A 13,540-nucleotide genomic window follows, 5' to 3' on the forward strand; every position below is an offset into this window, starting at 1 on the left:
TGTGGGAGTAACTGCAGAGTGCAGTTTGAAGGAGTGCAGAAAGGGCAGGCTGTTTCGAGCTCTGCAGCAGGGGAGCAGTCATGTTGCAGCTGATGTGCAGCGCTGCAGGAGAAATTATACGGCACAAAAAAGTATGTGCAGTATTTAATTGGCATGAATATGACCTGCGCTTCAGCTGCACCCAATGAGTCTCCAGATAAATGCACAGATGTCACATTGCTGTGTTGAACCAGAATGACTCACATGCATGGAGTGGACAGTTTGATGTTAGTGGTCTCATCAAGGAGCACTTTCGAAACAAAATGTAACAAATGGTAAAAGACAAATGATGTAATCAGTGAACTTTACTGACTCTTGTTGCAATTAAAGGAAAACTACACCTTGGGGTTTTTTTGTTTTGTTTTTTTCAGTCTGTCTTTTGGTTCTAGTATGTCCCTGTTGGTTAAATTTAAACAAATGGCTGGACATATAAAAATTAAAACCCCTGGTATAATTACCAGGAGCTAAATGCTAGCAAGTAAAGAGTAACACCTCGCTTGAGTGTACATGAGTAACCACACAGATGCTGAATGTCTTTAGTTTGCCAGTGCAGTAAGTGTTCTTTCTCTTCGGGTTTACTCTGTCAGCACCAATGAAATGAGAAATGAAGCACTCTTGTGTTTATTGTGTTTGGTCTCCGGCCTAATTTGGTGAAAGATGTTGCAAATAATATACAGCTGACAACATCAATATTGAATCCTATGAGAGGTTAAATCAAACCAGTGCCTCCAGGTATAGAAAGAAATGTGATACAGATGTTGTGGCACTACAGTACCTTTTTTTGGCCAAGTATATAATTCTTTTAGCACCTAAATCTGGCCTCACTCCTCCTGGATTTTGGCACAAAGAATAATATTCATAATGCAGCAAGCACTGAGTCCCTAGTTAAGAGAATGAAGCTCTGTTTACCTTTTGTTTTTACTTATCTCTGAGAAAATAGAGTATCACCAAAATTTGATGCACTGAGGCAAGGCTGTTCTCATTAGGCTCAGTATCCACGAGGAGCTGGCCCAGATAAACCTGCTCAGCAAGTCTTTCCCTGAAGAGTTGCAGTTACTGTGCTACATATGCAAAACCAAGCCAGCAAAGAACAGAACAAGCTCAGTGGTAGCAAGATTTCTGGTGCGCTGTTCAAAAAGCTGCCGTCCAATTAACCCCACAAACTACCTCGGTGTGAGAGTGCGTGTGTGCGTCTGCATACGTAAGTAAAGCAAGACTGTGAGTGTGAATGAAAGTGAGTTAGTGTTTGTAATAACTGAGGTTAGTCAAGAGTTACTGGGGGTCTAAGAGCATTACACACTTGACTGTGACTGATAAAGTGGACTTGGCATTATTGCCATACTAGTCCATAAGCAGCACGTACAGTTCAAAAGAAAGAACATTTGGCCAGACACATGCACACAGTCAAAAAACAGCAGAACTACCCTAACTTTAAGAATTAGACACCACTTGCGATGCATTCTTGCTAAAATGCTGCAAATCACATTATGGAGACTTGCTTTTAGAAGACAAAAGAAAGATGAGTACACATAAACTAAAGGGATTTTTGTCTGCACAATAAGAGTATTACATAAGGGAGATTATTGGGTTGTTGGCAGCAAATCACTCAACAGTGCAACTCAGAGTCCTTCTAGCATCTTTACTGAAAAATGCTAAAATACAAAGGTAACATGTAAATGCAATGTGAACATCAAACACAAGTCACACAATAAAGTTTCAGTGACGTAAATTATCTCTTTATAACACTTGACATTTACTGGTTTTGAACTAGTTGTACTTGTCGATGACCTTCAGTATTAATTTCTAATTTATCAAACAATTTATATATTTATTACACTGTCTACATACTGTGTTATGGTTTTATTTTTAATAGTTGCCTCTGGTTTTCTTCATTGTTTCATTTTCTGTGCATAATCAATGTCTAACTTTCAATTAAAGATTATGATTTAGGTCTTTTACGCAGCCTCTGAGTATCCCGATTTTGGGTCCTTTTATTGGGGTGCTATTGACAAAACACAGTGTTTAATTTAGTTTCTTTTAAAGCTCATCAGATGACAGCAAAGTGGAGCTGTCTGACCACAGCGCCACATTTGATAAAAAAAAAACAAACACAAAAAATCAGCACAAACACCTCATACCAGCTGCAAAGCACGGTGGTGGAGAGGTAATGATTTGGGCTTGTTTGGCTGCTAAAGGACCTGGACACCTTCCAGCCATTAAGTGGACCATGAACTACTCTGTATCCCAAAGTATTCTAGAGTCAGATGTGATGCTGTCTGTCTGGGAGCTAAACCTACGCAGGTCCAAATTGGGTCATGCAGCAGGACCATGATCCCAAGCAGAACAATAAACTCCTTTTGGACATGACTGTATGTGTGCTAAAAGAAGGTTAAATATACTATACTGCATTTTAGCACAAATATACTCCTTGCAATAGCTTCAATTTGAGGACTATGCACTTTTTATATCTGTTGAATTTGACAAAATCTGACAAATCTCTCCCAGTACTCCCAGTATTTAATGTTTCTTAGACTTTCTGATTGGCTTGCTTAGATTATTAGACACATAATACGGTATACGGTAAAAGGTATAGCATCAGGCATCACTTACTAGTTTAAAATCAACTTAGAACTCAAAGCAGCAGTGGAATTTTCCATTTTTACCCGTAGTTTCACATACAGCTTACAGTAATACAAAAATTTATAGTAACACAAAAAAGCAAAACTCACCTTGATCGAGAGACTTTGCAGGTGCCCAGCTTTTGAAGTAGTCATCCTGAGTGGAAACACAACAGAAGCGATTGGGTTATGAAAGAACTAAACATGTGAAGAGTGGACAGATTATTTTATTGAACAGAAAGTAAACAAACCAAATACTAAATGTCACTACTGAGAAATCCTGTTTCCATTCTTCTCTCTTTTTGTTCGTCTCTTTGTTGATTTCAATAGAAAATATGTATGGTATGAGCTTGTTCGGATAATAAAATAGGGACAAATGTAAATAGAAACTTGCAGCAGAAACACTCGAGCGTAAAGAAGGTTATATGCTCCAAAGAACAAAGAAAGCAGCATAACATTTAACAGCCATTATGAATTAACACTGGTCAAATATGATTTTCATGACTCTATTTGAACAAGTCTTTGTTCACCACAGTTTTGTTTAGAGTTAAAGGGAAAGCTTCATGAACTGAACATATTCAAATAAAAAAATAACTGGCTGTTTTAATACTATTTGATACATTGGTTCAATTAAGAGCAGACTTCCTGCCTTGTTAGAGACATCTTCTGCTGTGTAGAGCAATTAAAGTAATAAGCCCACTGTGTAGAGTGATGACTTTGTTAGTGTCATGTAATGTGTTTTACGTAAGTAAAGAATAAACAAAGAATGGTCTGACATACAGATGAAAGGAAAAAGTGGTATAAGTGGTGTCATTTTGGAGTAGCTACTTATAGAAAAAGCAGCAGATTTGCATTTAAAACATCTGATCTGTTAAGCATAAACTGATATTTGTACTTGATTGAACTTTCGTGAACACTTTATGCTTTAACATACACGATAACGGCTTACAACACACTAAAACGATTGTGTTATTAGGGTTTTAAGGAAATTTTGGGTTGTTTTTATAATTGAAGGTATTTTTCAATTATTTAGATTTACCAACATTTTAGTTTATTATAACAGTTTTATTACCAAGACACCATGTGTGGGTACCTAAAGGAAGAGCTGTAGTTGACCCCTCCTGTCAGATTCAGTTTATATTTAATAATAAAGATAATAATATTACATAACGTACTAATACACACACATATATGCACGCAGAGGTGTGTAGTGGTGGTGTCTTCTAAATGATTTCCCTGGGTGAACCATATGTGTGTCAGCAGGAAGTGAGCCTGAGTCAGTGACATTTGTGAACCTGCTGGGTCTGAAAACTCTATCTCCTGTGCTATTGAGTTATAGGGAGAGCGAGGGAGAGCGAGCATATAAGAGTATAAAAGTGAGAGAGACTAAATTAGTATCAGTGATATGGAACAGTCCAGTGAAAATGGACAGTTGACCCACTCATACAGTCCTTGTTCTATAAATGACAACCGTCAAAATTTGAGCCAACGCAGAAGTTTGAAATCAGGAGATGAAACCTAATTAGCCTGTCCCTTAGGCGCTTACTTAAATCATGTCCTCACATCATTTTCTTTCATTTATTTTATGTCCACATCTCCTGCTCTGGTTCAGCATTATTAGTGTCTTCACCGTTGAGCAGCTTTCCCGTTCCTTGGATAGTGATACAACCTCAACCACACTGCCAGATGCTGTCTTTCCTCTCTAAACCAGACCAGTCATTCAGTCAGACATGCACAGATATGTCCAGGTTCTAAATAAAAAAAAAAAACACTGCACACAATAAATAAATATAGGTACACAACCATGCACATGCATACTTGGATTTAACTTTCTTTTTGGATGCTACTTTTATGATTATTTTTTTTCAAAATAACTAGTAGTTTTTCTTTATTTATGGAACACGTAACTATGACCTTTGCCAACATTTTTGGGATGAACACAGACAGCCCACATAACCCAGCCTCAGTAATGCTCTGAAGCAAACTGCCAGAGAAGTCCGGTTAATTCAGTTTACTTCATTTAAGCATAGTAAGCTTGCTTGAGAGTGTGAAACCTACAAGCACAACAGCAGAATTTTAATATGCTGGACTATAACATACTATGCATGACTAGCCACCTAACCTGCTGTGCAATTAAATCAGCAACACCTATCCAGCAGTTTGTAAGTGCACTAAAACTTTACTAAAGAATTACAATGTGTTTCAAAATAATGACAGTTACAAAAACAATGACTCTACTTACCTCTGCTTCCTTTAGATGATTGCAGAGGACAGAAAGGAATAGAGGGGAGAGAGAAGAAAAGAAAGGTCAGTGATAATGGCACAGTATGCTATGTCTATCAGATGTATTACAACCCTGTATTACTCATTCTGAATACTGAGTTGAACTCTAGAGTTTCATTTAATACGAATCTGAAGGTGGTGGAATACCCAAGGACCCGCACACTTGCACCGGCGCTCGCAGCATTATGAGATAGCCTTATTTGATGTGGCATGTAATTTGAAACACATTGAGGCCAAATTGTACACGCAGCGTAACAGGGCAGCATAAGGGAAAGGAGAGAAGAAACAGAGAGGGAGAGGGACGGAAGTTGCGCAGAAGAAAGCATAGAATTATTTAACTGGGGGTCCTTTTTACAAATGCCAAAATGCCATATGAAAAAAAAGAGAAAAGGAGGGCATGTAAAATTTTCAGGGACAGAGACTAAACAAAAGGTTTACTGTTTTAATCTGGATCTAATCTGTAGATGAAAAATGTCCATTAACTAATTGATGCTGTAGCTAAATCCAGTCCCAACTGAGAGGAAAAACAGCTAAAGTGACATGCAAAAACAACATCAGCAGCAGCAGCAGCAGCAGCAGCAGCGTTGAAATGCAGTGAAATCTGTAAAAATCAGGGATGGTCCAAGAAATAACATGTAACCATCTCAGTGTAACAATAATAGCTTCATAATTATATTCATGGGACACTGACTTTTAATAGGCTTTATGTAATCTCTATGGATGCTATCCTTTGGGTAAATGGGTGCAATCTTCTGGGATTTAAAAATAGACATATGATTCTTGGTGAATATGACAACGTTAAGACAGAAACAAGAGGGGTAAGTGGTCTGGTCAACAAACTAAGCCAAAGGCTAGATGGGTAGTCCTGTATTTTCTTTCTTTCACTAAACTCAATTTGGCCTGCTGTGGCGGGAACCGAACGCACAGAAGCAGACGACGAGCTGCTTGCTTTACTTTTGATTCTTCTAACAACATTTTTGAGTGGACTGAGACTTCTGGTCGGGGAAAAACATAAGAGGTAGTCAGTAGACTTAAGGGTCGGTACGCAAGCTGCTCTCTGACTAACAGCAGTTGTTGAGCAGCATAATAATGTATTATGATCAAATGAAGATTGCTTTCATGTTTTGTTGGCTGCCTGTGTTAACAATGCTGTTGAGGGGCTAGTTTTATCACAAGCAGAGCCCATTCTTGCTGGACATATCTTAATGCACTGAAACAGATGGTCAGCTAGATTAAATCCTTATAGACATTTAGTTCAGATGAACAAAAATTTTAAAAGAGATTGAAAAAGTTTATTTTTAAATCCCTTCTTTCTCCTAAGACAGGGATGTCCAAAAATAAGGACCAGGAGGGAGGGCATAGATTTTGGACTTTGCATCATTTACATCTTAACTTTTTTTTAATTAATAAACTTAATTTTAACATGTAACTTCACACATTTATTTCTTACAATTTAAGAGTTACAGTATAATTCTTTGATTTACTATAGGAGCATTTCTTTATCATGTATCATGCACTTTTTTTTTTTTACACATCTCAGGGATTAAATGTGTAGTTAAACATAAGTTAAACATCTTTACACTGGTCTGGCCCATTTAAGGTCGAAGTGGGCTGCATCTCGACCATGATGTAAAATGAGTTTGACATCCCTGCCCTAAGATCACTTAAAGTGGTCTGAAAACATAAAAAATGTAGTTATTTTGAATTTTCTTCAAATAATCCAGAAGCTAACTTGTCATCTGTAATAAATAACATTTAAAACCTGATTAAACTTCAAGACATTTTCTTATTTTTGTTAAAGTCACAGTATTTTCGCTTTTCTTACACCTGTGTACAAAAAAATCACACAAACATCATGATGGATTATAGCGCCTCTTTGCAATGGGTTATTTGCAGTCAGTAACACTAACGGTTTTCATTTGTTTTTCTTCAGCTTTGGTAGAATCACTATATTTGTTTTCTGTACCATCTACAATTTGGAACTCCTCTGTATTTTCTAGTGAGACAAATTTTACCTGTGACTAAAAAAAACCCAAAAAACAAGCAAAAGTTCACAACAGATAAGAGCGTTAACTGTATCCAACAGAGGACAGCAGCTGAGCTGCTGTTGCCTGAGAAGAGCCTCCACTGTTTTCTAGCTGGTGTCACTTAAGGTTCACAGTGTTGCTACTAGCTCTCTTATTATTCAGCTTCAGTCACAGTGATGACCTTTCCTTGCCCAAGACCCCCATTAATATTTTATTGTGCTCATCTCAAAAGCATTAACTGGCTGTTTAGCTCTCTGCGACACTGCCCCAATGTCATTCAAACCCTTTAAAGTGATTACAAGGACATAAAACTGTGTCGTTATTATCATATCGTCTTTGTTGGAGGTGATGGTGGAACTTTCAGGAGCGAGTCTCAGGAAAAAACCTGTTAACCATGTTGTGTCCAAACTTGTGAACACTGCAGAAGCTCTGACACACACATATACGCACACGCTCACACAAAATATCTGTGTAATTAAGTCTTTTTTGAGGTGTTCAATTAAAAATCAATTTAAAAATGTAGCATAACAGCTGTCACTGAAAATTGGATTCTTTTATTATACACCTGTTCATATTACAGTTTATTTACAACCTCTATTTTAATTATGGTTAACTGACTACATGTTTTTGTGCAAACACCTTCAAATTGCAGTGAGTAGTTTCATTAAGCTTAGGAGCTAGAGGATACATTAAAACGTAGCAGCAGTGTTTTAACTGTCTTCCCAGGGAAGGACAAGGGGCACCATGCCAATGAGGAAATGCAATGAATATAGTGAAAACAACAAATTAGGATATTGTAGGTAATACATTTATATGTATGACTGTGCTGTTTATTCTGGGTCTCATCTCTAAGTCAGATTTCAGTCAGGAATATGTTTTTTTTTGCATATATTACGTACTGAAAAAACATAGTTTCCAGTTCCTCATTTTGAATATACAGTACTAACAGGAGTACTTTGAGAAATCAAAGTGGCATATAAACACTTTAATGCATGAAAAGTGGGATATTTGTCAGTTAGCCACAGTGTAAATTGCTGCAGAACTGCAGTTTAACAGGTCTCTCAACAGGATTGTGGAGGCAAAAGAAATTCCCCTGGCAGTTCACCCCATCTGACCCTTGACTTAGAGGAGACTGTTAGGTATTCAAATGAAAAACATAATATTATGAAGGGGTCACAGCTAAAATGTACTGAGCTCTGCTGACTCTGCTATAAAATATTCAAGCTCAGTATGATACATGGTGCAACAGGAGAAACACAGTGAAGCAAAGACAATAAGACAATAATAACAACAATAAGAAATGGGATTGTGAACATGCTCATATAAAAGTTAAAGGCTGAGAATTGTTTCACCAGTGTGACACCAGATTTTTATTCTCATTCTTTCTCAATGTCATTTCTATTTTATTAGTTATTGTACAATCATGAAGTAATTGTGGGCTGCTGACTTCTTTTGTATTGCCATGGTACCTCAATGTTTATTCTACACGAGGATGTCACATTCATTTACAATCAAATTGGGCTGTATGCACCCCAATTTGATCCATACAATCTGACTAAGTATAGCCATTGCATAGCAACCTAGAAAACCTTTTTTTTTATTTAAGTATACTTTATGAAAGTCTTCATATTCAATAAAACCACATTGCTGCAAAAGCAATCCGTCTTTTACGCTCGACATATACTGTTTAACTACTTTTAGACAGTCTGACATTATCAATCAATTGAACTTGGACTACGAGCAGACAGTAGATATAAAACAGAATGCCTCAAGCACCAAAAATCTTGCTCTTCGTCTACAGAATCGATATATGTACAGTGCTGTGAAAAAGTATATACCCCCTTCCTTATTACTTTTTCACCTTTTTACGTTGGGCAATTACTTTTTCACAGATGGCCTGCTAGGTTTGGGTTTTTTTCCTCTTAATAAATTAAAATCACGGTTTAAAAACTCAATTTTGTATTTACTTGGGTTATATTTTTGTAATAATAAAATTAGTCTGATCACCTGAAACATGTAAGAGCAACAAATATGGAAAAAACTGATGAAATCTGGTCGGAGGCAAATACTTTTTCACAACACTGTATATGAAGATGCAACTTAAAACACAAAGACACAAAGTGCAAAAACTGACTAAATAAATAAAAGCTGTCTTTTCGTTTGTTAGGCTCTGACAGATTATCCAGTGAGCCAGACTGAATCCTTTGGTGAGCCAGTTGTAAAGCGCCCTGTAGGCTATCAGTGTGGGGGGAACTATTAAAGCTACAAAAACAGTGCTTTTGGTCTGCTTCTAAGAAAGATCTGAAATAATCTTTCACTGTTACGATGACCTCACAGTCAGTCTAGTAGGACTTCACCAGGTCAGCTCATTTTCTTTTTCTCAGTTTAATGTGATGTGCCTGATATTATCTGATAGGAGGTTCCTTAGGAAATCTGTGACAAGAAAAGGGACAGAAGGAACCAAAGCGGGAATGGTTTCAGCCCGATTAGCTTCTCTCAGCAGAAGTAACCTTCTCTGAAAAGTGTGTGTTTTGTGTGAGTGTGTATGTGTGTGTATATGCCTATTCTCACAAGTGAGTAATAGTGAATTTGTGCAAACACTCACATTAACATTAAAATGGGCAATGCCAAGCCTGGAGTGCTGACTGAAGATGTCATAATCAGGGGATGAGGATGCAAATCTGGCCTCTCAGTGGAAACTAAACAGCATTAAAATTTTACTGTGTACTTTATGCATTTTATTCATGGCTCTGGAACCTTGCCGAATTCCCATCCTCCCACCCTCATCTTTTTCCCCATAGTCTCTAATTCTCCCCCTCCTCATCTTCCTTTCTGTCTCCACCAAGTCTCTGCTCTTTTCCTTAGGCAACATTATACTTAGAGACAAGGACTGATCTGGGATCTGATCAGTGCCTTGTGAAGCTGATATATGAGCTTTGTGAACAGATAGCACAGAGCAGCGAGTGGATTTCAGGGATACACTGCGTCAGATTACTGTACTGCAGGAATGAAGAATGCTCAATAGAGGCAGCAGATTTGCTTTACATAAATTTTAGATACTATATGCTCACATTTGGAAAAGCAACACATTGATTTAGAGTGAGAAGCTGAGCAACCGATAAGCCTGTTCACACAGTGAAATCTTGCAGTTATTAGAACAAAAGTACAGGGAGTGCAGAATTATTAGGCAAATGAGAATTTTGTCCACATCATCCTCTTCATGCATGTTGTCTCACTCCAAGCTGTATAGGCTCGAAAGCCTACTACCAATTAAGCATATAAGGTGATGTGCATCTCTGTAATGAGAAGGGGTGTGGTCTAATGACATCAACACCCTATATCAGGTGTGCATAATTATTAGGCAACGTCCTTTCCTTTGGCAAAATGGGTCAAAAGAAGGACTTGACAGGCTCAGAAAAGTCAAAAATAGTGACATATCTTGCAGAGGGATGCAGCAGTCTCAAAATTGCAAAGCTTCTGAAGCGTGATCATCGAACAATCAAGCGTTTCATTCAAAATAGTCAACAGGGTCGCAAGAAGCGTGTGGAAAAACCAAGGCGCAAAATAACTGCCCATGAACTGAGAAAAGTCAAGCGTGCAGCTGCCAAGATGCCACTTGCCACCAGTTTGGCCATATTTCAGAGCTGCAACATCACTGGAGTGCCCAAAAGCACAAAGTGTGCAATACTCAGAGACATGGCCAAGGTAAGAAAGGCTGAAAGACGACCACCACTGAACAAGACACACAAGCTGAAACGTCAAGACTGGGCCAAGAAATATCTCAAGACTGATTTTTCTAAGGTTTTATGGACTGATGAAATGAGAGTGAGTCTTGATGGGCCAGATGGATGGGCCCGTGGCTGGATTGGTAAAGGGCAGAGAGCTCCAGTCCGACTCAGACGCCAGCAAGGTGGAGGTGGAGCACTGGTTTGGGCTGGTATCATCAAAGATGAGCTTGTGGGGCCTTTTCGGGTTGAGGATGGAGTCAAGATCAACTCCCAGTCCTACTGCCAGTTTCTGGAAGACACCTTCTTCAAGCAGTGGTACAGGAAGAAGTCTGCATCCTTCAAGAAAAACATGATTTTCATGCAGGACAATGCTCCATCACACGCGTCCAAGTACTCCACAGCGCGGCTGGCAAGAAAGTGTATAAAAGAAGAAAAACTAATGACATGGCCACCTTGTTCACCTGATCTGAACCCCATTGAGAACCTGTGGTCCATCATCAAATGTGAGATTTACAAAGAGGGAAAACAGTACACCTCTCTGAACAGTGTCTGGGAGGCTGTGGTTGCTGCTGCACGCAATGTTGATGGTGAACAGATCAAAACACTGACAGAATCCATGGATGGCAGGCTTTTGAGTGTCCTTGCAAAGAAAGGTGGCTATATTGGTCGCTGATTTGTTTTTGTTTTGTTTTTGAATGTCAGAAATGTATATTTGTGAATGTGGAGATGTCCCAAGGTTCCATCTTGGGACCCCCTCTGTTTAACATTTACATGCTCCCACTGGCACAGATTATAAAGAACAACAAAATAAACTATCACAGCTATGCAGATGACACACAAATATATATCACAATGTCACCAGGAGACCGAGGCCCTGTACAGGCTCTTGGTAAATGCATTGAGGAAATTAATGACTGGTTGTGCCACAATTTTCTCCAACTAAACAAAAACAAAACTGAGGTAATAGTCTTTGGCGCCAAAGAAAAACGATTACAGGTCACCAGAGAACTTCAATCTATACATCTAAAAACCACAAACCAGGCGAGAAATTTGGGTGTAGTGATGGATGCAGACCTAAACTTAGAAAAACACATTAAGACAATAACAAAATCAGCTTACTATCACCTCAAGAATATTTCTAGGATAAAAGATCTGATGTCTCAACAGGACCTGGAAAAACTAGTCCATGCATTCATTTTTAGTAGGCTTGATTACTGTAACAGCATCTTTACAGGTCTACCTAAAAAATCAGTCAGACAACTACAGCTCATTCAGAACTCTGCTGCTCGAGTCCTCACTAAGACCAAAAAAGTGGACCACATCAGTCCAGCTCTGAGGTCTTTACACTGGCTGCCTATCCGTCAGAGGATAGACTTTAAAGTTCTGATGCTGGCCTATAAAGCTCTGAATAGTTTAGGACCAAAATACATCAGTGACCTCCTGACCCAGTATGAACCTTCCAGATCCCTCAGGTCATCTGGATCCAGTCTTTTATCAGTTCCCAGAGTCAGAACCAGACACGGAGAAGCTGCATTCAGCTTTTATGCTCCTTATATCTAGAACAAACTCCCAGAAAGCCTCAGATCAGCTGAAACACTCAGTTTATTTAAATCCAGGTTGAAGACTCACCTATTCTCAGCTGCATTTGAATAAAGCACCAAATCCACACTTTTAAGCTTAAATTTCAAAACTTACACTAACTACTGATCTTATCTATTTCTGATTTTATCTGTTTTGATTTTATATACTGTTTTGTTTGTTTGTTTGTTTGTTTGTTTGTTAAGTGGGATTAGAGCTCTGGGTAGCTCCCCAGCTGGGTCTAGACTGGGTCTAGAGAGTATTTTAAATTCAGGGAATTTAAAATAGAAAGTAGCTCGTCCACAGAAGGACTGGTAGCTCCCCTTACGATAAGGGTTCAGATCGCGCGAACAGGTGTGAAATGTGTGTGTTTAGTTAGTTTGTTTGTTTGCTTGTTTTAATCAATTTTAAATCATGCTTTTTATTTGTTTTTGTTTCTAATGTCTCTGTAAAGCACTTTGAATCACCTTGTTGTTGAATTGTGCTATACAAATAAATTTGCCTTGCCTTGCCTTATATTGGTTTCACTGGTAAAAATAAATAATTGAAATGGGTATATATTTGTTTTTTGTCAAGTTGCCTAATAATTATGCACAGTAATAGTCACCTGCACACACAGATATCCCCCTAAAATAGCTAAAACTAAAAACAAACTAAAAACTACTTCCAAAAACATTCAGCTTTGATATTAATGAGTTTTTTGGGTTCAATGAGAACATGGTTGTTCAATAATAAAATTATTCCTCAAAAATACAACTTGCCTAATAATTCTGCACTCCCTGTATTTAACATTTCAATCAAGTCAAACCATTTTACAATTCTCCAAACTATACAAATGTATCAACAAAAGATATTAACAAATTAAAAAAAACCCTAATCTCTGCATTTAAAATGTTAAATGACCTTCCATTAACAATTTATATCACCTCAAGTGGATTTAAAGCCATACAACTGAAAATAAAATGATTATAAGGGCTTATGAAGCCTTCTGGGTCATTATCACAACAGTGATGAATTAATATGAAAACTAATTAGCTGTAACACACTTAACAAACTACTTGGATTAAAAGTTTTTAAAATGGAGCCCAACCAATACAAGCATTTTAGTGACATGAGCAAATTCTAAACTGAATGCACCACTACTTATGCCGCAGGATGGGTTATTATGAACACATTTAGGTACGTTTTGCAACTTATTTGTAGCTGGGACAGCTAGCAAGAGACTGTGTGCTGGCTGGAGCACTGTTAGTGCTCTGTTCAAAATATA

General features: G+C 38.0%; 1 protein-coding gene across 2 annotated transcripts in view; it reads right to left on the reverse strand.

Annotated features, from left to right (window-relative positions):
- The window catches only part of spock1 (SPARC (osteonectin), cwcv and kazal like domains proteoglycan 1), a 109,329-nt gene that overhangs the window by 48,489 nt on the left and 47,300 nt on the right, over positions 1–13,540 (reverse strand). For both annotated transcript variants that reach the window (XM_026193125.1, XM_026193133.1), the window contains exons 3-4: positions 4,900–4,908; positions 2,769–2,814 (exon numbers count right to left, since the gene is read on the reverse strand). In XM_026193125.1, coding sequence (XP_026048910.1) covers positions 2,769–2,814; positions 4,900–4,908 — 55 coding nt within the window. The remainder of the gene's footprint in view (positions 1–2,768; positions 2,815–4,899; positions 4,909–13,540) is intronic.

The sequence above is a fragment of the Astatotilapia calliptera genome, chromosome 2 (genome assembly GCF_900246225.1).
Source record: "Astatotilapia calliptera chromosome 2, fAstCal1.2, whole genome shotgun sequence".
Classification (NCBI taxonomy): domain Eukaryota; kingdom Metazoa; phylum Chordata; class Actinopteri; order Cichliformes; family Cichlidae; genus Astatotilapia; species Astatotilapia calliptera.